This window comes from Neovison vison, chromosome 7 (assembly GCF_020171115.1).
Source record: "Neovison vison isolate M4711 chromosome 7, ASM_NN_V1, whole genome shotgun sequence".
Classification (NCBI taxonomy): domain Eukaryota; kingdom Metazoa; phylum Chordata; class Mammalia; order Carnivora; family Mustelidae; genus Neogale; species Neogale vison.
In genome coordinates this window covers 9,533,676-9,559,985 of record NC_058097.1, presented here as the reverse complement: position 1 = coordinate 9,559,985, position 26,310 = coordinate 9,533,676, and the positions used below count along the sequence as shown (strand labels likewise).

The window sequence follows — 26,310 nt, the reverse complement described above, 5'->3', positions numbered from 1 at the left end:
TTGCATTCAGATCCTGACTTTGACCCTTTCTAAAGGTGAGACTATCAGCAAGTTACTTCATCTTGCTCAGTCGCTGTTTTCTCATCCGAATAATGGGTGTGATAGTTCATACCTCGTAGGAGTATCATTGAGTCTTAAATTATGAAAGTAAACTACTTAGCACAGTTCTTGCCACAAACTGAACCCTCAGTAAAGGCTCGCTGTATCCATCTCAGGAGCAGGTGCGTGGACGGGCACCTTGCACTAGGTCCGGTACAGCATGTAAGGGTACTCCATTAATAAATGTTCACCACTCTTTGTGTGGGCATGAACACTGGCCCATCCCCTGTCCCCTGGAATATACCCACTTCCTGTTTCTTTCCTGACGACAGGCGGCGTTCTCCATGACCCCAGGAGAATCGCTGCTTGCCTCACTGTGGAAATGGGATGTTATGGGCTTTTCTAAAGTCGGTCTTACTTGGCCTTTCTCACTGGATTTGCGCAGCTGGCTCTCAGCTTACAGCGAGCCCACGTCATGCTGGATGGGAGTCCAGGGCGGCCCGACTGAACAACAAAACAAGCGTCTAGGATGTGACCTTCTCCGGGGGGGGGCTAGCAGGTTTACAGAACTGTCAAGTAATTTCTTCTGGCATTGCTCCATCAGGGTCTTGGGAAATCGTAGGTTTTCACACAAAGGAAAACGGGATGGAGTGCTTGATCTGGGACATGGAAATTCCTTTAATTGTTAGGCTGTGATGCTTGCTTTATTTGGTTGGGTTGGAAGATGGGCTGTTTCACACAAGTGAAGCTGATGGGTATAGCCAAGTTTTCTTATCGCAGTTCTGAAACTGTTTTTAACTCTTGTTCAGTGGGAGTCTTCCTAAAACGTACCATGTACTTGTGCCTTCTCAAGAGAAGATACACATCTGAATGCTAGCGTTTATTGGATACTTACTATGTACCCGGCATCTTGCTTAGGTGTTTACCTGCCACTCATTTTCCCAACACCCCTGTGAGGCAGGTATGACCCTAGCCTCCACTTCACCGATCAGGAAACGGAGGCTTGCAGAGGCTAAGGATCTGGTCCGAGGTGACACGGGCGAAAGTGGTGGTACTGGGATTGGTGCCCAGGCCACTCCAGGCTCTTAAGAACCTGACCGCGCTACTGGAGAACAGTTTGGTTGATCAATGACCCTACGGACTGTTAACCATCAAAGCGTAGGATCTCTGGAAGTCTACATGCGCATCTCGGAAATGTGTCCATTCCTCCGAGCATGCCTTCGCTCCTTTTTGAAAGGCCACTCACACCGGCGGCACCTCTGTTTGAGTACTCATGAGTACCCTCCTTCACCTGGCAGGTGCTGCTTGGTACCTGCTATGCTGCTGTGGGTCTGGTACACAGCAGGTGCTCAGGAAACAGAGGGACACGAGGCAGGCGGCTGCCTTTGAGGAGGACACGCATTAGCAATACTTCACCTTTCAAGGAAGTCATCCTCCTCATCATTACCCACTCTCTGTCAGGGACAGTGATGACCAGGAGATCTAGGTAGAGTTTGATGTTTCCTTGGCACCAAGGCAGCTGAGGAAGGAATGGGCAAGCTGTGTTTCAAAAGTGGTTCGAGTCATCTTGCTTGGAAAACAAGGACCCTGGGCCAGACCGAGGAGTTTTTACGCCTGTTCCCTATAACCCGAGTCTTTCTTAGAATGGTGACTTATGAAAACAGTTAGTATACTAACTCTATATACTCATCAGAGTCTCTGGTGAAAAAAAAATGTGTTTTCTCATTTGATCAGTAAATGAGTATTCAACGCAGTGTCTAAGACTAGCTCTTAAAAAGAAAACAACAGTTTGGAACATTGATATTATTAAAATTGAGTATATGATTTTCCAAGGGGATGGCTTAATATATTTTATCTTATTTTATTATTTTTTTTTGCTTAATATATTTTAATGATAACTAATGTATTTCAAAAGTAGTATGTTAATAGAAAAGACCTGGTCTTTTCTCATCCAGAGAGAACTAAGATTTGTGAAACAAACCCTCCAGTATCAATCCGTTTGATCTCACGTCCAGTTACAGTCCCCAGTTGGATGTAATGTAGTCCCTGGAAGGTGGCTACTTGCCATTATGGGCGCCATGGATGGCACAGTGCTGGTGTGAGTTTGTGTGCTGACTGATATGTGAGGTTGTTTTGAGATCTTTTGAATCTGTCCTTTTTCTCTCTCTCTTCTCGTGGACTGGCTGATGGCCATGGTGTCTGGCTGCTTTCCATGTGTCTTCTTAGAACTCCTTCCTAGTATACGCTTTCCCCATGAGGAAATGCTAGCCCGGCTAATGTCCAGGTTAGCCAACACGTGTTGTTAGAGTAGGAGTAAGCAGGCTCTGTGAGAGCACAAAGGGGCTGTCTTGTACATCGAAGGGCAACGCCCGCAATGGCTATTCTAACTGCCAGGAAAGCATCCCTTGTCTATAGAGATAATTGTTTTTGCTTTATTCATGACTTCTAGTCAAATGACTTACTATTAGGCATATTTTTCAAGAAATAAAAAATAAATAAATAAAAAGAAAAGAGAGAGGAGTGGGGGAAGGGAGAGGTCCAAGAAGGGGACAGAAGAAAAGTCAAGCCAAGTGTATTCTCTTGGATTCCATTCTGAATGTCTCTCTTTTTACATTTGCCATTCACAGTGGTTTAAACTTCATTGACTTGATGGTGCGACAGGGGAACATCGACAACCCTCCCAAGACCCCCCTGGTGCCAGGATTTGAGTGTTCTGGGATTGTTGAAGCTCTAGGGGACAGCGTGAAAGGATATGAGGTAATGTGCTGACTAATGATGGAAGAAAGTCATATCCATTTGGAATCTGTTGACATATAAAAGATGATGAAAAAAAAAAGTCTGAGAGAATCTATGGTGTGTGTTATTATTGTATCTCACTGGTAGGTTTTACTAACATGTTTATAAATGATAGGATTTTCCACATGCCTCATGCCTTTCTCGTGTACTGTCTTGGTTGCTCCTGGGGACAGCCTGGTGAAGTGGCCAGGGAAAAATTTGTCTTCCCCTTAATTCATGCAATACAGCTGTTGACAAGAATATCTGTCAATATCTGGATTAACTAGGCTTGCATAACCCCTCACCCTCTCCATGGCTCCCATTTTCCCACTGCCTCAGGTTCAAAAACCAACTACAAAACACAGAAGTTGGGCAGAAACATCCTCTGTATTTCATAATTTGGTTCCTTTCAGTATCTGCTTAACTGATGCATTTAAGTAATCGCTTATAAATGATTCCCCCCCCTTTTTTAAGATCTTATTTCTTTATTTGACAGAGAGAGAGAGAGATCACAAGTAGGCAGAGTGGCAGGCAGAAGGAGAAGGAGAAGCAGGCTTTCCGCTAAACAGGGAGCCCATTGTGGGGCTCGATCCCAAAGGCAAATGCTTAACTGACTGAACCACCCAGGTGCCCCTTATTAATGATTCTTTTGGACACTGGGAAAGTGACATTTTTGAATGATGATTTTTAAAGGCACAGGGTAGAGATACTTGCGAATGAAACAGAACTGGCCAGGGGTTGATGGCTTTGGGAACAGGGCAGTGGATAAAGAGCGTTATTATATTTTTCTATTTTGTACGTGTTTGAAATTCTCCATAATAAAAAATTTTTTATCGATGAAAATAAATATGATGAAAATAAATATCGATGAAAATAAATATGCACTACCACTGTAATGCAAATCAAATAGAATCCAGACTCTAAAATCTGAAAAACTGTGGGCAAATCAATTGCATAAAATTGTAGCAGTTTGGAGTGAGAAAAACCAATGCCAATCAGGTCCAAGAGCTCTCGCTCATAATTTAAGTGCTTCCCCAGGGAGAAATGAACAGAGCTAACATTTGAGAGTCCACCATAACCAGAAACATGGGCAAGTCACCCTTCTTCAGCCTTACCACAATGCTGAGAGGTAAAGACTGCTATTATCCCCTTGGAGATGAAGTTCAGAAGGGTACAAGTGTTTCCGATGAGACCAGAGAGGTAACGGGACATGGATTCAAGTCACCAGATCTTCACGCCTGTTCCCAACCTGCAAATGCTGCAGAGCTAAATGCAGAAAGGAAAATCCTATAAAGGCAGTGCCAAAATGCCCGTGGCCTTGAATTAGAGCCTGCGGCTCAGGCTCAGTGCATCTGAGCCTCCATACACTCTGAAAATATCAATATGTTCCAAAGTCTCTGGGATGAATGTCTGAAAATTCTCATCCCACACATCAGTCTTTGTGTCACTGGTTTCCAGATAATACAGCAGAAAAGTGTTAAGAAAGACGTCAACACACTTCCACCTTCCTTTCACATGACTTTGCATTTTCTGCCCCCAGGTTAGCAGCAGACCCAGAGGCAGTGCCATCTCTCCCCAAAAGTGCTGCGTATGAGGAACAGTATCTGTTCTTCACTCCTCCACCTAGTCCCAAAGGAGCAGATCACACTCCTCATGCTATTAATCCTGAGCCTTGCACAAATACTCCATTATTTTAGAATATAACAGTAGACAGTGATGTCATTGGCCTCGGTTTCGAAGGAGGTCATACTGTGCTTGATTATATATTTTTCCTTTATATATGATCCCTCTTCTGCTGCTTAGGCCTGGCTTACTTCCTGTCAGTCGTCTCCTTCACCCCCAGTCCCCTCCCGTGACTTTCAGCTGCACAAACAAATGACGGAAGCCACCTGTAGGTTTCCAGTCTGGGTGCAACTTAGGGGAAAACCAATACTAATATTCCACCTAAAATTTTGACTTGAGATTTTCAACCACGACGTCGGAGATGGACTATCACAGGGCAGCACAGTGAATAGCTCTCTTGGTCTGATGCATTGCAGGGGAGGCTCGCGAATTTGTCTCCAGAGGCACAGCCATAAAGGAAAAACTGGAGCTCCGTCACCCAGTACCAATTTCTTTTTATTAATAAAATCAAACAAGGAGGTGAATTGGATATTTAAAAAAAAAAAAAAGCTGCCTACGTCTGGACTCAGACTAGATCTGATGTGATGGCTAAACCACTCTTGGCATTTTTATAAGGAAGTGATGGTGCAAAGTTGAAGGAGAGCCCTGGAGCAGTCAGCCCTGCTGGGATGGCTGTGACCGTCACTGTCGAGGTGGCTGAACTACTCTTCACTGCCCTCTGTGCTGACACTGGGGCCATCAGCTACCCCGCAGTACTATGTGTCTTTGGGTTTGCACGATGCTGTGCAGAAGAGGATGCCAGTGTTAGAACTTGGCTATCCTCCGATCCAAGCGGGGACCAGACTGGACATTTAAGATGCTAATACCCAACATTCAGCCGCTGGTCTTCAACCCCTCTAGGGATTGGGACACTCACTGCTTCTGGGACAGCCTCTCCTTTACATCGGTTCCTTCATTAGACAGCTGTGCCTTCTGCTTTGTGAGACACAGTGGGTCTGTGTGTAGTGTGTGATCATTGACCTGTGAGTTCCATGAGACCAGAAACCAGTCTGTTACAGAAATCAGTAACACTGATTGTTCTTTCCTCACCTTGCATGCATCACTGCAAGTATGCTATATGTATATTATGTTACTTACTTTCCCTAAGGACCCCTTCCTAATACATGGAAGAAACGTAAAGAGTTACACTAATATTCCCAGAGGTGGATGGTCCACCTGGCGTGCACCCTTAGAGAATTCTGTCGTCTTTGTAGCACTTACCCCGGGTGTGATGGATTAATCATTTGTATCTGGAGTCAGCCTTGCGAGAGTCAAATCCTGTCTCAGCTACTCCCTAGCTACATGACCTTGGGCGTGTGCCTTCATCTCTCTTGGCCTCCATTTCAATGTCTGCAAAATCTATAACCATTCATCTGTAATGTGAGCTCTTATGGACCCAATCTCATAGGAGGCTTCTGTTGTCATTTGTTGAGTAGGGAAAGAAGGGAAGGAAGAGAAATGCTAAGCTATAGAGAAAACAGGAGACTCCGTTATAAATACATAAAACTAAAGCACATGTATATGAAAGCCATTCATTTACTGAAACTTCACTCTGACCACAGTGATTTGAATATTGTGTTTGAAAGTCACAGTCCAAGCAACTAACATCAAAGGGCTGAGTGGTTCAACTTCACCAGCGCTCCACAGCTCCTGCAAGCTGCTACCATCGGTTCACTCATTTCTGTTTCCCTTTAATGACGATATACTATGAAAAAACTTAGCAATCCATCATAACCACTTTAAAGAATGTTTTTTTCTTTTTTTTTTTCCCCATGATGTCTGGCTATGTAAACAACTGATAAAAAGAACACAGTACTCAGCCATGCCTTCATAGGGGTTTTGTAAAGATGAGATGAGTTAAAATATGCGATGCCCTTAGGACAATGCCTAATGTATAATATGTGTCCAAAAAAGGGCTAGTTGTTTGTCACACCCCATGGCACCCTCCTGTTTTGCTCTAAGTAAGTCTGGTTGTTCTCGTTCAGTCTCCTGCACTTAAATTTATACACGCCTCTGATTTATACATGCCATCTTACGTCTACTGTGATCTGAAATCCGGTGCTAACCTTTGATGCAAATGCCCCAATAAACTAGCCTGGCAGGGAATCCCTATGGAGTGGCAGAAAACAAATGAGAGTAGATTTTACTCTCAGTTCTGCCTGTTTAAATTTCCTTATGGCTTAGCTCTCCTCGACTCCAAAACAGAGATGAGATGCAAGGCTGAGTTGGTAAAATGAGCTTCCGACACTAACATGCTACGTGCGTGATGTGATGACATTGTACATATATGCTTGGGAAGGGGGGTAGAGAACCTGACTTCCATGGCCTCCAGGAAGTTTTCATAGATGGCCTTCAGAGCATCCACAAATGCCTTGGAATTGGGAGGCAAGTGAGGGTGAGCGTATTTGAGGGTTTGCTTGTTTTCTTTTTTCTTTCTTTTTTTTTTTTTTTCTGGGAAGGAATCTATAGTTTCCATTAGGTCCTTAAAGGGATTTTAGAAGTCTTGGGATGCCTGGGTGGCTTAGTTGGTTAAGCGTCTGCCTTTGGGTGAGATCATGAGCCCTGGGTCCTGGGATCGAGCCCCACATCAGGCTCCCCGCTCAGCAGGTAGCCTGTTTCTCCCTCTCCCACTCCCCCAGCTTGTGCTCTCTCTCTCTCTCTGCATCAAATAAATAAAATCTTAAAAAAAAAAAAAAAAAGGAGGATTTGAGAAATCTTTCAAAAAAGAGTAAGAAGCTTCCATTAACCTTGTGCCTCCCCATTCCCAGATCGGGGACCGTGTCATGGCATTTGTCAATTACAATGCCTGGGCAGAGGTGGTCTGCACGCCGGTGGAATTCGTCTACAAGATCCCAGACGACATGAGCTTCTCGGAGGCTGCCGCATTCCCCATGAACTTCGTCACAGCCTACATGATGCTGTTTGAAGTTGCCAACCTTCGAGAAGGGATGTCCGTGCTTGTGCACTCGGCGGGCGGCGGTGTGGTAAGTCGTTGGTTGTGCCTCCTCTTCCTCAAAATCACAATGGTGAGAGTGGACGGGGAGCCAGCTGGCAATGAGATTCCTGTGTGAGCTAGGTCCGTTAGTGGCTGTGATCTCTGTAGTTCTGGATGAAGCTCACATGCGTGGCAGAGCTCATACAGATGACTGTGTGGGGGATAGGATGAGCGTCTGGAGTCCGAGAGGTCTCCCGGATGGCATGTGAGGACTCAGTGGGTCTCGGAGATGGTTTCAGTATTGGTCTCACGATGGACTGTTACACTGATCATTATGCGATGCCTCATTAGTCATGCACTACTAATATTATCTGGAGCACCAAAATGGTGGATGACTTACTTCTTTGATAAATCACCATGGATTCTAGGTTGTTCCCATCGTCATGACGTCCCTATTCATTTGTGTTCGGATATCTTTTCTTGAGTGGGAGAGGTGAGTGGAGGTTGTATTAGCACACTGGGAATGACACGTAAAACCTAAAATACCTGGGAGAGTGGTAGAGCACGCTAGTATCACCCATCAGGCGTGTCTTTGATAAGGGGAGAGGAGAAATAACGGAAATACAAAATTGCTGCCTCGCAGTTCAGGGGTGACAGAAATGTCTTCGGTGGTTTGGATACATCTGAGTGCCAGTCAGTCAGTCCCTATTGCACACCTGCCACACAGCACGGACTGTGTTCCCATCACAGTCTACTGGGGTCTGCATAGAACTTTAGTCTTTCTGAACATGAGAGATATGATTTGTTCATCCAACATGTACTTACTGAATACACACTATGTTCTGGATTCTGTGGGTTAGAGATTAAAAAGAGAAGCTCCTAATACAGCCTTTAATAGGGTTTGCTCTCGGTATTGGTGGTTCCGTGGTTTGATGAGCTCAGAAATGAACTCTTATGGTTGGGTCTATCTCAAAGACGTTTTCACTGGAGGTTCTGCCAACATTAATTTTTTTCTTATCTTGGCTTTCTACGGCTTTCGAAACCCTATCCGGTATAAAGGATGTTTCTGTTTTCCTTTCCAAGAAGGCAAACTCACACACGAAAATGTGAAGGCAAAGACATGAAACTTTAGGAATGCCTTATGAGGAATATATTCCATCGCGTTAGCAAATGTGCTGATGTCTTCTGACCATGAGTAAAGATATAATAAAAGCTAAACATCCTTAGAAAAGAAATGGATTTCAGTGCCAGTGAATCTACTAGCAGCAAGCAAGCCATTTAGAATGCTGGCATTTATGGTCTTTGTGTGCTCAGCATACCAAGTGCCAGAGACTTGTTTTCGTGTTGTCGACACAAACTCCAGTCTCTACAGTGGTGCTGTACCCAGTTCTGCTGGGGACCAGTGTTTAAAACATTGGCACTGATGAGGTTTCCTTTTGTATGTTTATCTTTTTTTCATTTTGAGTTTGTTCCTGGAACCAAGAGGGGCATGTGTCTCACTCTTGGGGGATAACAAAAGTTTTTAGCATGCCTTATTCTGAGCTTCTGGACACTAAAACAGTAAGATCCAAAATGTCAGACAGATTAGGCAAACGGGAAAGGAGCCATGCGACTGGAAGACAAGTAGGTGCCCATAATGTGGACTCTGACGTCCTAAAGCATTGCTGCAGATTCTTCCTTCCTAACCAGCCACACGAGCTCATATTCATTTGAGGGAAACAAACCAATTAGTGGGGGAACCATAGCTAGTCCTGTGTTGAGAGACTGGAAGTAGCTCTCTGTGGTTTCTCATAGGAAATGTATGTGGACATGCAGTAAACCATCCTCCACAAGGCTCTTAAAATAAATGCAACTATTTCCGTGATGCTTGTTCTTATGGTGTGCCCTGAATATCAGCTAATAGTACCAAAGTAAAGCAACATTCAGCGAAAGCAGATACCCAGGGCCAAAGGGATGTGGTCTGTTTTAACCTATGGAGAGTTTAAAGGTGTCATTGGATGGCCCAGCTCTCTAGTGGGTGGGTCTCCTCGAATGGTGTTTCTCCCAACCGAGATCTCACTGTTGGTGTGCAGCACTGAGTTCAAGGTGGCCATTAGAGGACTTTTGGCCAACTGCACATCCACGTATGTGAATACTGAACCAAGCTGGGTGGAGCTGACGCTATCTTACAAAAACTAAGGAGTCCCAGGGAGAGCCCAGACCATTCCATTGCCCCACAGTGGAAAGAGCAGTGAGTCACCCCCAGAGCTAGATTCCTCCCAAGGAACAAGCATACACAGCTGTCATGGTGGGGGGCGGGGCTCCCTAGGGAGTGCTTTTGTAGGCACTATCTGGGGTCACCTAGGAAGAACGGAGGCGCTTCCCATCACTGTTGAACAAATCTGGTAAGTGCAGCCTCTGGCCCGTGATTGCCGTGGTAGCAGGATTGTGACCTCCCACTGACACCCACATCCTCATCCCTGGCTCCAGTGAGTCGTTTCTCTTGCATGGCAAAACAATTTTGCAGATGTGATTAAGGTAAAGACCTCCAGATGGACAGATTAGCCTGGAAGATCCAGGGGTGCCCAAGGTCATCTCAAGGGTCTTTAAAGATGGAAAAGGAAGGTAGAAGAGTCAGAAAGAGATTTAAAGATGTTACACTGCTGGCTTTGCTGATGGAGGAAGAGACCACAAGCCAAGGCATGCGGGCGGTGTGCAGATGCTGGGAAAGATGGGAAAATGGGCTGTCTTCCTGGAGCTTCCTTAAGGGACACAGCCCCACTAACGCTCTGATTTTAGCTTAGTGAAATCCATTTTGGACCTGTGATCTCCAGGACAAAATACAACTGTTTTCTTTTGTTTTGTCTTTGGAGCCACTGTTCGTGGTGATACGTGGGAAGCTCTCACTACAGCCACAAGAGGAAATGAGTGCAGCCACATTCCCTGGGCCACCTCCCTTCTCACTGCAGAGGGCCCACAGGGGCCTGAAAAAAATACAAGTAGCAGGCAGCAGAACTAGGATTCACACCCAACTCTGGCTAATTCCAAAACCTATTCTCTCCATTTAACAACCCGGAATGTTGGGAAAACCCACATCATTCATTCCTTCATTTATGCATTTGTTTGACCTCTACCCAGTGTTGTAGAGCCAGGAGCTGTGGTCCAGGGGCATGTTTTCTCATTTGGGGTTGATAAGATGACAGATTAGACCTAATTAGGATAGTAGCACCTAGGTGGCGCAGTGGCTTAAGTCTTCAACTCTTGATTTTGGCTCAGGTCATGAGCTCAGGGACATGAGATCGAGCTCCACGTCAGGCTTTGCACCGGGCATAGAGTCTGCTTAAGATTCTCTCTCTCCCTTTGCCTGCCCCCACGTTCTCTCCCTCTCTAAAAAATAAAAAAAAACCCACCTAATTAGCATAAAGTTTCCTAACTCAAGTTAATATGAAGTTTGCAGTTCTAATGGCACCAAGACTGCTCTCTGGTTGTTATCCAAGGTTGGGGAGTTTGTAGACAGAATGTGAGGAATCCCAGCCTCAGCTATAATTCTGAAGGACACTAAGACAGCACCGCAGTCCCTTCTTATCCAAGGGGGCTTTGATCCCAAACTCCCCACGCCCACCCTGTGGATGCCTGGAACTGTAGATACACTAAAGCCTATGTACCATGTTTTTTCCTGTCTGTCCACACCTAGGATAAAGTTTAATTTATCAGTGAGGCATAGTGACAGATGAACAACACAGCGAGAAACAGAATAACTGCAACAGTGTAGCGTAATGAAGTTATAGGACGGTGATCTCTTAAAATACCTCATTGTACTGTAGGCCCCCTTCCTGTGTCGATGTGAGATGGTAAGATGCCTCAGGATGACTAGGAATGAGGGGAATGATGCAGGCTCGGGGATGTAGCACCAGGCTACTGCTGACCTTTCCAACTGTCCGCTTCTGGACCTGGGTTGATCACAGGCAGTTGAAACCACGGAGAGAAAAACCACAGATAAGGGAGGGACCACTGTGTAGGAAAGACATTCCATCCCGAGTAGATTACTTTCCCAATGAAATTGCCCCGGTGTCTACACTGCTCTGTCACATCTTTGAACACACTTTCCCCCTGACAAGAGCAGAACCAGATGGCCCAAGAAGGTAATGCCCCTGATCGTATTTTCAGAATCTGGTCAAAAATGGGCCTACAGTCTCGTAAAGGGAAAGTGAGTGGGGCTCAGGTCAGGGCCTTGCGACCAGGAATTTGCTGCCCGTCCCATTTAACAAGCTGGTAGGGCCCGGACTGTCTTGGCTGGGATGTGCTTGGTTACTGCAGGGTGGCATTGCTGTCACTTGCGGTCCGTTGTGTCTGAGTCGGACATTTGATGCTTTCCGGTTTTGGGCATCCTTTTACCTTTTCATCATGTCATCTGAACAGAGAGGCACAGCCTGCGACGGGCCACAGATCTTGGAAAGGAAAGCAGAGCTCAGCTTTCAGACAGACTTAAATGGCTACTACTCAATTATTCAGTTGTACTCATTAGGGATGAGGCACTTCCCCCTTCCCCTCAAATCACTGAGAGGGGGCAACCACAGATGGGAGAGCCGGGGTCTTTGGAGGGGGCATCCGAGGCTCCCCCACCGCAGATGGTCCTCTCAATGGCCGACTCACCATACATCATGTTAACATTACACTGGTAGAGCCTGGGGGGAGTCGGGGTCCTCTGTGTGCTGGAGGATTTGGACCTGTCGGATAGTCATTCCGTTTTAGCAGAAAGGACACAACCATCTGCAGAATCACTATGTGAGAATATTTTGTTGAAAACAAAATCATCATTGATCATGAAAGGCCCCAGCCTCTACAGGAGCCGTGGGGAGCCCTTCTGCGTGGGATAAATTTCCGAATCTTATGATTCAGTCTTCGTTCATTTGCTCCTTCCGCACAGAGGTACAAGGGCCCGCCCAGTTCCAGATTAGGCACCAGGCATTCAACAGAGAAAAAAAAAACAACAGATTTTCTCCTTCCAGCAAGAAGCCCAATAAATCAAAGGTGGGCAAAGAACTACAGAATCACAAGAATAACTTTGCCAAGTGCCGCGAAAGGGAGATCCAAGCCGATACAGTGCTTCTAAGAGGGAAATGACCTGGGGTAGAGGCGGGTGAGGAGGGAGGCAGCAGGGGTGGGGCAGGAGAGGCTTTCGCAAGGAAGTGGGCTTTGCACTGCGATCTCAGGATGACACGCAGGCACCCTGGACAAGAGGGGAGGCAGAGGTGGAGATGGAGGGTAGGGCATCCATGAGAAATAGAGGCAGGGGTAGGTCTTTCTCTTTGGCCACCTGTCCCTCTTCTCTCAGTAACACAGAAGGACTCACAGCTCCCACAGGTGTGTGGCTGAGCTGGCTGTCCAGCCACTAACAGCGTTTTCAAGCCGCCTTCCCCACCCCTGGCCCTGTGTCCAGCTGGGGCACACACCTGAGCTCAAGCTAATGGGACATGGCAGAGGTCACGTGATGCCCACCGCTTGCAGGCCGGCCCTTCCTGTGAGACCCTCCGTGCTCTCTGCCCTCCCGTTTCCCGGCAGTTGGCAAAGCTGACCCGGGAGCTTATGCCTCCTACTGCTAGGACCCTCAGTGACTGCCTTTTCACGCCGTGTCCTGTCCCTGCCCCATGGCCATTCAGACTTTATGCGAGCAGGGGGAGAAAAGAAACTCCTGTTGTCTTAATTTCGGAGATTCCGGGGATCACCTGTTACAGCAGCTAACGTGGCATTTCCGTTGCCCCCCACACAGAGCATCCGGCTCTCCTGCGTCCCTGGGCTGCGCCCACCTCTCCCTCTGCTGTCCCTGGGGTAACGGAAGCCATGGCCCCTGGAGGCAGACAGTCTACGTCTAAAGCTCACCTCCTTGGGCAGGCTGCTCAGTCCCCTCCTTCCCGTAATGGGAATACTAACATTACATTTACTCTGCAGAGGGCTTCTATGTAGGTTAACTGAGGTGATGCTTAGGAAGCACTTATCATAGGACCCGACACAATGTGTTCGCTGTTATCATTATGATTATTACGTGTTGGTTTGTTCATCTTATCCCCACCACCAACCTGTAAGCCCCCTCCATCACAGCACCTGGGTCTTACTCTTTTTTTGTGCCTGTTTCTTGCCACTTAATAAGTGCAGTAAACATCTGTGAATCAAAAAGCTATCACAGGCCATTCTCCTATGTTCTAGAAGAGTTATCTGCTGAGCAAAGGAGAGCCCCGTCACTGAGTTAATCCCAGGGGGACGTAAGCAGCATTCCTGGTGATGCTGTACATTTCAATCTCTTAAGGAGTCCTCAGTGATCTTGCTCATGCCGCCCAACATTCTGAATAGTCTTTACAGAGTTGTTTTAATCTGCATTCTGTGTGCATCACTCATTGAAGGAGGTGCCTTTTCATGGCCCCGTGGCTGTCCCACCTGTCACCCTCTCCATCACTCCACGGTCCAGCCGTCCTTAGTCCATATCCATCCCCGAGCACCCCAACTAGCATGATGTGCACGAGACCTCAGGGCCGGAAGGAAACGAAGACAGACACCAACTTGGGTTGAACAAACACTAGTTGTGTAGTAGAATCGTTGAAAACGTGACTCGTCACTGTCCTTGTAACAGCTCCCTCCTCTTGGAGCCCAGTGGACAGTACACGGCAGTGAAGAGATGAAGTATGAACTCTAGAGTCAGACCCCAAGCCCACCTTCACAACACCCTAAGACTCAGTTTCGCCATCTGTAAAATGGGCTGATACTAGTACCAGCCTCAGGTGGTACTTGTGAACTTGGGGCAGTGCTCGGCACGGGACAGACACCTAGTGAAATCCGGTGATTATAATTTCCTAGGTTAAGGGGCTCAGTGTTGCTTCCAAGGCTGCAGTGTTCATTAGCAGGAAGGATCAAATTTGAGTGCAAATATCCAGCGCCAGGAACTCCCGATCCCACAGCAATGGCCTCGGAAATGTGTGCACCTCCCCTCGTTTCTTCTGCCGGCCCCACATTGTACCCTAGACATGGAGGGCTTCACTAGAGCAGGACCTCCTGCTCCCCAGGGGCTACAACACTAGGAAACGAAGCCTCTGAAAATTTAAAGGGAACAAAGTGGTTCTGTCATATCCTTCATGAATAATCGAAGTTATGAGGATAAATGGTATGGCAGCTTAAACAGCAAGGGCTACAGCCAAATTCCAGGATGGCTAACTCCTTGTTCTCTGATGACACCAAGGAAAAGGCCCTCACCTTCCTAAATGTCCAAGGTGCTTCAGTGACATGTCACGGAACAAGGATGGGCCTTGCGGCTTCTAGAAACCTCTAGGGCAGCAGCTAGTGCTTGGAGTCCTCATGTCAGCAATATGCTTTAGGTTAAGGAAAAATATATCTAGGAACACTTCTTCCAAGCTATGTCTGTGTCTGCAAAAACCTCATTTGATCTTTATTCTAGTTGCTTTAAACTCCTTTAGAGTAAATCATGACTGGGTCAAGGAAACCATCTTTATCATCAATAGTATAAAGGTTAAATTTGGCCTCGGAGATGGGATTCATTCATTCAATCACAGTTGAATAAATGTATCCGTTCACAAGGGGATGAGGGCTGAGTAGATGGAGCCCAGTCATTTCCATCCACTGCGTGCAAGGCAGATATTATCGCTTCCCCACTGTGACAAAGAAACGGAGACACAGAGAGGCTAAGTAACTTGTTTCGGGTCTCACAGCCATGAAGAAGAAAGAGCTCGCATTGTGAACTCAGGCCCCTCTGAATACAGAGCCCACGTTTTTCAAGTATGAGGCGGTGCTGACAGTTTGGCAATCCTGGGAGAAGCCCTGCTTCTGCTTAGAGTGAGCTGAAATGGATTCTACTCCATGGGTTTTGTTGGCAGGGGGATCCCCCCAGGAGCTGAGGACGACCTGGGGTGGGCCCAGGAATTGAGGGGTCCTCAGAAGGAGGGGGGATGCTGACAGGCCCAACTAGTCAAACAGTCATGCAGACTGAGCATTCATGGGAGATGCCCTTGATGTCAACTGTCTGGTTGAAAGTAAGCACCGGCTGCCGTGTTGGTGAAGGCAGGGATGGTGTGATCTCTTCATCCCCATATCCTGAGCACTGAGCCAGGACCCGACACAGGGTGTCAGCTGAAAGACATTGGTAGAGGGAATGAAGGAAGAGAAAGGGAAAGGGAAAAGAAGGGGGCCAAAAAGGCAGCATTGAAGTTATGGAACATAAAGGCCCAGATCCCAGAGTCAGAGCTGGTTTTCATCCTAGTTTCTCTGGTTTCCAGATGAGAGACTTTGAACAAGTACTTTAACTTCCTTGGACCTTGTCTCTTTGTCTGTAAAAAAAAAAAATGGGTATAATACCTATCTTGTCATTTTTATATGGTGTTTTCGAAGAGCGTTATGTAATGGGCTTTGTATGCTATCTGGTACCCAGAAAACTCAACTGTCAGCAGCTATGATTAGTATTATTATTACCGTCATGTTAGTATTATCATTATCTGATTAGCCAGTGGGCAGCAACCAGTACAGTCAACTCGTGTGCTTGAAACCTAGAGCAACGGGCAGCTAAGGCCCATCTCAGCTCCCTTTGTGGGAGGATCCCGGGGATCACCGGGATTGTCACACAAGCCCCCTTTCAAACATCACTTTCCTCAAACACTAAGACATGATTAGACTTTAAGGAAAATCTAGCTCCATAGTTCCAGCCATTGGGCACATGCCAAGAACTCCAAACACATGAACTAGTCTTGGCTGAGTTTATGGCGCTCTGGGGACCCATCCACTTCCCTGGCGACACACCCAAAAGGCCACAGTTGCTTTTCAGACTATTATTGCCCTTATTAAGATGAAAAATCAGTTCAGCGGGGAAAGAGGGAGCTGCATAGCTAGAGCAGCCTCATCTGTCCTCACAGATACCACCAGGATGTCGGCCACATGTCTGGTACCCAGCGCCCCAGCTGGACCCTGTGGCCTACTCCATAACACTCAACACTGTCCCCCCTCACGCCACTCAACACTCACACCTGGGCTCCTCAACTGTGCGGCAGGATGCTGAGGTGAAACGGAAACCCCATCTTTCTCACACGAGCTGGAGTCCTTCTCTCACCCTGCCCCATCCTTCCCACACTTGGTCAGAGCCCCCCCCCCACCCCCCCCCCCGCCAACCCCAACTCTCTCTTCCCTCTCTGCCTGGGCTCTTTCTCTGTGTCTGTCTTTCTGTTTCTCTGTATCTGACTCTCGCTTGCTTCTTTCTTTCTCTTTCTAGGTGCCTTTCTCTCTTCTTCCCTCCCTTTCTTTCTCTTTTTTCTCCTTTCTTCCCTCTTTCTGTCCCTTCCCCCCCAAAGCCTGCAGCCTTGTGGATGTGATGCACATTTCCCTGCTGGCAGGGCAGGTCTGTGACTGTAGAACACGGGACTCAGGCACCTGCTTGACCCAGAGAAGACTGTGCTTAGGAATGAAACTTAGAGCTGGTCCCTAACAATGAGGAGGAGACCGGGAAGTAGGCATCGTGGAGGAAGGAAAGGTGACAAGGACGGGCAATGATATGGAATCTGTACATGTGCAAGGAGCTGACCAGGACAGGAGAGAAGGAGAAAGAAGTGGCAGTGAGTGATGGGCAGAGAAGTGACCACATAGCAGCCATGCTGATAATTCTATGCCTGTCCTTACCCTAACACCCACGTGGAATCATAGACAGTTTTGAGCAGATATTGAACTCATGGTTGACATTTTCATAAGCTCCCGTGTTGCCAGAGGGGGAAGAGATTGAAGGGGTCAGGGTGTCAGCTGGGTTACGTAGAGATGGCTGTGTTCCAGACTGTTCTCTCCAACTTCCCTCATGAGAGCACTTCGAGAAGGGCAGTATCCAGGACTCTGTGCTTTGGGCTGGAATCATCACAGTGTCAAGCCCAGATAACCCTTTCCCATCCCTGTGCCAGCCAGAACATTGGACTAACTCCACGACACAGCCCTCAGCTGGGTCAGCGGGGCCCTGGGCTTTAGGCCCCTGTGGTGGGCTTCGCCAGCAGCATCAAGGACAGAGAGGTGATGTTATTCTGGGATCGGCTTCAAGAAGGGCAGCTCAAATAAAAGACTAAACCTATATTTCTTTTTTTTGGGGCAAGTTACTTAAACTCTTGGGACCTCAGCTTCCTCCTCCTCATCATGAAGTGTGGAAGTGAGCATTCGGTGAGCTGATTCAGTGGTTCCCAAAGTGTGGTCCCTGGACCACCAGCGTCACCTGGGAGCCTGTTAGGATTGCCATTTCTTGGTAGGCCCCACCGCGGACCTACCCCCCAGTCAGACACTGGGATGGGGCCCACAATCTGCATTTCAACAGGCCCCCCTCGGAGGGACGCCAGTGCAAGCTCCTGGCTGAGAGCCAGTGTATGGAGAGCTTACACAGAACAGAAGTTCAGGAGGAAAGAGACACCACTGCCACTGTGTGGCGGAGCTCCGGCACGTGGAAGGCCCGGGAAGCAGAGGCAAGGAGAGCGTTAGGATCGGCGTCCGTCCCCCGCACTGGTGCGGGCCAGCTTCTGTTTATCTTGGCACAGAAGTGGACAGTCTTCCGTTCCAGACCCACCTGTTTGCAGCTCCGTCTCAGCAACTGACGGGATGGTTTAACCCCGTCGCTTAACCTGCCTGAGCCTCCGTCCCCTCGTGGGCCAGGCTGGCAGGAGGGCGCCACGCTCCCGCTGCGGTCCCTCAGTCCGCGAGAGGAGATACTCCCCAGCGCCAAGCCACCCTCCGGACGAGCGCGTGCGGTCAGCGGCGCCGGGGATGCCCCCACCCTCCGCCCCAGAGATAACAGTAACGCAATAATGCCCTTGTATGCGCCTCGGCACTTGCTAGAAAAAGCAGACACAGACCAGGGAGTCAGAGCAGGACCTGGCACTTAATACCCACTTAGCTGTTTTTAATTGTTCTGTTGGAAATGATGTTTTCATTGCCAAATTCCAATTTTTCAAGTTTTATGAATTTTATGTGCAATATATATGTTACAGAGACATGTAAAATTAGGCATGGCGATGTTGTTTTTTTTTCTTTTTCGCAAGCAAGCTGTCAAGTGCCCTGCTCCCGCTCTTTTACTGCTGCGCACAATGACCCGATGAGGTATATTCTGTGGTCAAAACACATTCCGAGATTTGGGAAACCAAGGCTTGCTCAAGTGAAGTCAGTTATCTGCAGCCACGTGGCTGGCCGAGCTGGAGGTGGATTCACACTCCGATGGGTCCTTCTCCAAGAGTCTGTTTTAAAGCACGACGGTAAGGCCTGGAAGTGAGGACAGTGACAGCAGGTCCAGGTTTTCCCATCTGCTCCATGCTCCTGCCTGCCTGCCTATTTTGGGAGCATCGAAATGACCTCGCTGCCCGTTGTCTTTTCCGATGGCATACAGGGTCACGTTGGCCTGACCAGCCAGGTGGCAGTAGGGGCAGGGAAGGTGGTGGGTATGCGCCAAGCCGCTGAGGGGGAGGGATGGCCACGTTACTCCCCGCTTCCCCAGAGCCCCGACAGAAGGTCAAGCCTAGTAGGGTGGCCAGATTTAGAAAATATGGATTTTATCTGTCAATCCTTACTTCCCAGGGGCCCTCTGAGTTCTCCCACAGAAAGTGGGAGAACCCTTCCAGGGAGTTAATTACACTAGGGAGGCTGAAATCCTGGATTTAGGCGATTAGGAGCTACATCCAGTGAGGAATGCATTAAGGACGGCAAATATTTTAAGCCTCAAGAAAACGCAGTGAAAGGAGCCCTGTTCTCTAGAGCCCAGCCTCAGGATGAGAAGCAGCTACAAGTTCAATGCCAAAACCTAGACTCCCCTTCCGGCACCATGCAGAGGCCAGTTCTTACTCCCTGCTTCTCAGGGCTCTTCTGCAGCCACACAAACCCACAGCATGGAGAGATGACAGCACCCAAAGCCCGGGGCTAGGGACGATGGCGGAGACGAGGCTTCCTCTGCCAGGACGTACATGAGGCAGGTATTAGATTCTATTTAATCACTCAGCAGACCTTTACTGAGCATCTACTATGTGCTAGGCAGCATGCTAGCGGTCTAGAAGGCAGTGGCACAAAAGGAAGATAGTCACATAGCCAGATAACAAATACATATACATATATATATGTTTTCTACATACGCATATATGTACAAGTATATATGGCTATTTTATATGTGTGTATATATTATATATAAATATATAATATGTATTATATGTATATATATAATAAAGAAAGGATCAAGATGCTATCATTGAGAATAAGTAGGAAGAAAGATGCAGATTGAATCTTCAAAGACAACCTCACTGAGTGAGTGACATTTAAGCAGAGACAAGGAGGCCATTATGTGAAAAGCAAGCAAGAAAGCTCTTTGTGGGCTTCAGAAAGCAGCAACCCCTCCAGGCAGGAATTGCTAAGGGTACTAAGTCATTGTAAGGGGACAGTTCTCCCTGTCTCATCAGGGTCACTACCCACTGCGCTTTGTGGCAGGCACCCAGACGCCCACCCACACTGCCTCCCGGAGGTCGACGCACAGTCCGGGTTCATGCCAGCACGCACGGAGGTCATTTTCTGGTTTGAGTTTGGCCCTTGCGTGGGCAGGCTGGTTGCCTACGGGAGTGACTGCCCCTGGAGCATCCCTCAGCACATGAGCCAGGGGGTTGGGGGATAAATTCCTGGAGCATGAGCACCTTCCACACAGCCCCTCAGAAGTCCCCATGAGGGATGAGTCCAACTGTTTGTTCACCCGTGTAAACCATCTGACTGGCTTCCCCTTCTCCTGGGCCTCTCTACCCCACTTCCCCATCTGACTTCTTCATTCCCATCTTTGGGATTCCCAAGTAAATGACATGCATACAGATCTTCATCTTAGGGTCTGCTCCGGGGAAAACCCAAACCATCTGAACAAGTCATTCATGATCAGTCAAAGGTTAACGCAAGCAACCTCCCCATCATCCCCCCCTCCACCGCCTCCAACCAACCTCCATATCTACTGCCATGCCTGTCTGTCCATCTTCCCCTTGCAGCCACACACTGCTCAACCCAGCAGGATTTGCTAGTTCACTGTGTTCCTCTGCCTGGCAAATTCCCGTTCATCATTTTAATGTCACCACCTTAGAAGCCTTCCCTGTGCTCTCATCTCTGTACCTTCAACATTGTTTTACTTATCTTGTTTTCACCAGACTCCATCCATCCATCCAACAGATATGTATTAACTATGTCTAGATGCAAAGCACCAGCATGCCATACCTGTCCACAGGTCCTCCTGTCCCGACGGATCTTCCTGATGTCAGAGTAGGTCTTAGGCATTTCTGTGTTTCTAGCACACAACACAGGATCCAGGATGGAGGGGGCGTTTGGCAATTGTTTGATCAAATTAAACTGATGAACTTCACCTGTTCCAGGCAGACAGCATCTGTGTAATGATAATGAGATTTTTAATTATGCAGAGTAGGATACATTTATTAAGTATGTACAATTAATAAATGAGTATGTTTTCATCAAATTGTGAGCCACATGGAGGCATAGTTCCATTTCTTAATATAGCTTGTAGGTCATTAAACCAGAGACCATGTTTGATTTACCAAAACCAGAATGTATTCTCAAAGCAGAAATGGCCCTTGGCAAGCTCTATTTTATCATTGTGGATCATAGAGTCTGAAATTCCTGCTTTGCCATCCAGCCTTCTCTTTAGAACTGCGCTAAGCCTTCTGACCTCAAAATTTCATACTGGGAGGGTTGCCATTTAAAATACATTACACGACCCAACCATGAGCAATATTGTCTAAAGAAAGAGTCAGAGTTCATTGAGTAAGGACCCAGTCTGTATTGAAACACTGAGCATCTACACTTTGTCCAACAATGCGTTAGACACAAAATATACAGCAGCAGATAAAATAGATTTAGTCTCTGCCTTCTGAAACTTACAGTCAAAGATCTATGTACAAAGATGTTCCCTGAAATACGACTTATAAAAGTGTGGCATTATCATTTCCTGTAAGACAGGGGTTGGTTAAAAGGAATTATAATAGATCTACATAATGGCAGATTCCCCAGCCATTCAAAATGATGATGTTAAAGGATTTTTCTTGACCCACAACAATGCTTACAATATAAGCTTAGGAAGAAAACAATAATCAGAACACACAGTGGTTTATCCAGTGTGATTCCAGTTCTGTGGACAATCAAATATTGATGTCCCTATGTTGTAAAACTCTGGGCACAAAGTAAGCCAGAATATATAGAGGATTTATCTCTGGGATATGGCATTGCGGTTGGCATTTTTATAGTTTCCTGCATTTTCCCAGTTTTATTCTTTACCATGGGCATGAACATGTGTTGCTTTCATAATAATACTTTTTAAAGAGCTTAGTAGAAATCAGAATAGATCCTTCCACTGCAAAATGTGGCATTTCATCCTCGTATATCAGAAGAGCTTGCTAAGATGTTCAGGGTTTGTGCTCTGCTTGGGGAAGTAATAGCTTCCGGCTTGCCAGGAACTCTTTGGGAGTGAGGAAGCAGACAGGAAGCTCAGAACCTGGGAGGGGTTTACCTTCAGCTTCTTTGCTGATTGCAACCTATAAATATTTAGTGGCCAAAAGCAGTGGGTTTGTGGGTGGGGGGGTGGTCAAAAGCCAAACCGTCCCCCTCTCCCTCTGTCTCCCATGCTTCTGACGTACAAACCTGTGGTCCTCCAACTGGGCTGCTCTCATACAGTCCCAGTGAGGCACTAGAAGCTTGGCAATAATGGGCCCATGTGCACGCTTTTGCTCCAATGGAAGATAAACAGCCTGACTGCCCACCAGAGTGTGGACTGGAGAGAGCTCTAAAGTACGGCAGGTCACGTGATCCAACTCGCTGTGTGTAAAACGAGAAGGTTAAATGATGCGGCTGCCTAAAGAAAAATACCCATTTACAGGGCCATGCAAGGAATCTGTCTTATGCAGTCATGAAAAGAGAGACTGACCAGCCACCGAACAGTTCCAAAATCGGGTGGCGAAACCCAGGAGACCACAGGATGACAGCGCTGCCTTTGCAGAGACTGTGAGATATTGTTATACCCAGACTGAGTAGCAGTGGAATTTCTCCCAACTTTTGGGAGGCTCTCCTCATCTTTTTGATCTATTTGAGTTTGGTTATACGATAGTAAGCTATGAACATAGAACTTTCTAGAACTGCCAATGCTCAGGTGGAGGGAGATGGTCCCACCATGACACGTTTCAGAGGATTTCCATCCTACAGGTCCTTGTCCACTGGACAGAGTTCTATTTGCCAATGACAAGAATTGGAGGGACTGGACACGGGAAGGATTCGGGATGTGGGAATGATGTTAGGAATATCAACAGAGCAGTAATGCAGGCTATGAGACCTCCAAGTGTGTTGGTCAGTGGGCCATGCCTTCTGGGAGCAAAATCTATAGGGAGGCTTCCCACAGCTCCGTGTAAATGAGCAGAACCACACAGTTGGCCTGAGAACAGACTGGCTAACTGGGGAGGCCATTCACTCTCCACTCCTGTGTCATCAGGTTGCTTCCTGGGAGTACATACTGGGAGCGGAGTCCGGCGTTCTGCCCCACATGGGTGGGTGGAGGGCAACGACCAATAACATCCATAGAAAATGAAAACTCCAAATCTAGGCTTTCAATGCTCTTCATGCCCCCCGCCCTGCCTTGTCCCACCATGTGTGACTGCCTGGTCCAGAGACTTTGTTGGAGGAGCAGAAGAGGGGTCCAGCAGGCAGGATGCCCAGCCCTTCCCGGGATCACATCTGTCACTCCTCAGGCCCACTGAGGGGTGGGCACCGTTGGCACGCACATGTGCGGAAGCTAACGTTCCGAAAGCTCGCGTGACTTGCCCAATTCCAGATGGCTGCTAAATATAGTCAGGGCTATTCCAAAGGCAATCCATGTCCAGAACCTTCCGCCTGCTGCTAGTATTCCCAGAACGCTGCTGCGTAGTGCGCGGCACACATTCAGTATGCACAGGGCACGACGCCCTGATTTATGTGCTGCACGCTTCAACAGATAAACGTGAACTTGATGGGACTGTGAAAAGCAAACCATGAAAGGACCAGGATGCTGCCTTACTGAGATGTGCCAAAGGAGCACAAACGGGATGAGATCCTCTCGCATTCGTCCGTTCCCACATTTTTATGGACACCCTCTGTGTGCCTGGTGTTGTGCAAAGACCGTGGGGTCCCAGCGGTGGCCACTGAAGTCCTAGGGCTGGACCTGGTGGTGTCCCTGTAAGCAAGAGAGAGGCCTTGATACACATGATCGAGCGTGGAATAATTTCGTACTTGCTCCGTTTGCCGAGAAAGTCAGTGAACTTTGAAAGTTTGCTATTGATTTGGAACTTCCCAAGCTCTAGGAAGAGAGCTGCTCTTTAGAGAGAGCGGGTCTGAGGCTAAAGAGGCCGAAAGTGGCCCAGGATGGGGCTGAGCATCCCTGTGGAATTGCCGTCTAGACACTGGCCTCTGCACTTCGTACCCCCACAGGCTCCAAGATTATCCAGAGGCATCTGATGCCACCTGCTACCGGGATGGGCTCTGCAATGCCAGGTTCAGAACCTCAGCCCAGGGGTCTGAAGCTGCAGAAAGAGTCTTGACCTGTGATCTCCGAGGGCAGGCGGGGTGGGGAGGGGCGCTTTGAGAGTTCGGGTATTTCGTGCCGGGGGCAGTTGCTTTCCCGCGAAGCTGCTGACGGGATCAGAAGGTCAGGCTCCTGTTCCTGTCCAGGGCTCTGATTAATGAGGTGCCTTCAACAAACGGGGATGCTCGGGAAAAAGCATGCAGGCATGCAGGCAGACCGAAATCTGAGTGAAGATGCTTCCATCCTGCCTGGCGCTGAGGCACCCTGTCTCCCCAGATCTCTGCAGTTGGGGCACAGCAGTGTAGTTGATGGCCAAAGCTGGGAGTACGGCACGCAAGCATATACTTCCCAAGCCCCTGCTTGGTATGTGACCCTGTGCAGAGCTTTCTCTGTGTGTGTCTATTAACACTCATTCAACCCTGTGAGGTAGGTGTTATCCCAGTGTTAAAGATAAGCTGTCCGTTCAGAATAAGTGGGCCACTGTCCCTCAGGTGATGAGTGGTGGACCCAAGGATCAAAGTCCCACAGAGGCTGACATCTTTGCTCTCCTCTTTTGGCCACCTTGATTTTCCTTGACTTAATATTAGGGGGACCACTCTAATATGTAGGGTGACCTGATCTGCCTGGGGCACTTCCACTTTATACCTCTTGGATGGGGAAAGGTAATAATAGTATCCCCCCTTTACTCTCAAAGAATATCCCAATTTAGATGAGAAATTCTATGATCACTCTACTTAACAAGGTTTTGGTAGAAATACACGCATTTATCAAAACCACAGCCCCAAACTGCAGGTACAAATTGTCATTTGGCTAGAAATGTGAATCCGGCATCCCACCATGCAAATGTAATCATCCAGGAAATTTATCCAGATGCACTGTGTGGAAGGCAGCCAGCCTGGAAGTGGTTTTGCCCCACCATGATTTAGAGCCCTGTGAAGGAGACTTTGCCATCTGGTGGGCTGGACTGGCTCCCTGGCTGGGATTCCAGTCACATGGTTGCTGGAATCCAAGTCTCAGGCAATGTGGGAGTCTATGAACTAGGGATTGGCCTATGGCCACCCGTGGTTTCCATTAGTTCCTAAGTAGTACTGATGGGAGACCCAAGATTTGAGTCTATGATCCCCATGAGAGCTGTGCAGTAGGGTCACCATGTGCAGTTGGGCAAGTTGTATACTGCACAAAACCACCTAATCCCTGGGACAAAAGAGGGATGCTGTTTTGTATTCTTTTATTAGATGGTCAGTCAGATGTGGCCACAAGAGGAGATAAAGGAGAGGCTCAGGAAAACAAGGTTTATTATACCCACAGGTCCTAAAGACATGGGGGCACATAGGACCACATGGGAAAGACACCAGGGTGTTCAGGAGGCAGAGGACAGCAGCAGTAGATGCATTTCATTGGGGTTTCTGTAGAAAAGCAAGGCAGAACAGTATGGGCAGCTTAGGCTAGTGAATAATTTCAGTGGGGTCTGGGCTATAGGGATGGTCTCTGTTTCCCTGGAATCTGGCCCTGGGGTGATCCAGGCAGAGGAATATTGCCTCCGGGGTATATGGACCAGAGAGAGGATGTCTGGCTCTGGGTTCATGAGCTTGCATATTGATGGCATGCTCCCGACTGAACCTCTTTTTAATTTCTAAGATGGGCTTGCCCAGGGAAGGACAGTGCCCCCGCCCCAGCCAAAAAGATTTTTTAAGATGCCAAAACATGTAACTTACAGAAAATTCAAAAACTTTACAATATAGATGCCCACATTGCAGTTGCCAGAACTCCCAGCTGTGCCTGCCAGGAGGTCGGGGAGTGGGGAGTGGTGGCCAGACATCAGACCCTTCCAAGCCCGCTACCTAGCTACCTGCCCTGCAGCTGACAGTCATAAATCCCAGAGGGGCCGAGAAGAAGCTGTAGAGCCGGGAACTCGCAGCCTGAGATCCTAACACAGCACATAGCAATCTTTCCTGGGGAAGAACAGAATGGCCCTAAATTGGACTGTTGGCTGGGCCCTGTCCTAAGCATTCTAGTCTGCGCTCATCAACACTCTGCAGGGTTAGCTTGTTCTCCATTCTACGGAGGAGACTGCTGCAGCCCAGAGAAGTGAAGGATCTGTCCAAACTCACACAGCCCCGGCAGTGGGACAGCAAGATTTCAGATTCAGGTTTCCCTCACTTGAAGGTACTCATCATCACTCAGCAGGGAAATGCAAATCAAAACCACATGAGATACAGCCCCCCCCCCCCCCCGCCACCTGCTAGGATGGCTATTCTCAAAAACAACACAAAGGGTAAGTGTGGCGAGGATGTGGTTGAAAAGGAACCCTTATGTACTGTGGGTAGGAATGCAAATTGGT

The 26,310-nt window shown here is 47.8% G+C and overlaps 1 protein-coding gene and 1 non-coding gene across 2 annotated transcripts in view; one reads left to right on the top strand and one right to left on the bottom strand.

Moving 5' to 3' along the window:
* The window catches only part of VAT1L (vesicle amine transport 1 like), a 137,376-nt gene that overhangs the window by 20,124 nt on the left and 90,942 nt on the right, over positions 1–26,310 (top strand). The window contains exons 2-3 of the mRNA XM_044255684.1: positions 2,667–2,796; positions 7,245–7,460. Coding sequence (XP_044111619.1) covers positions 2,667–2,796; positions 7,245–7,460 — 346 coding nt within the window. The remainder of the gene's footprint in view (positions 1–2,666; positions 2,797–7,244; positions 7,461–26,310) is intronic.
* On the bottom strand, positions 6,154–6,302 carry LOC122914875. The gene has a single exon (XR_006385939.1). It is a non-coding gene; the product is annotated as a small nucleolar RNA SNORA15 (small nucleolar RNA).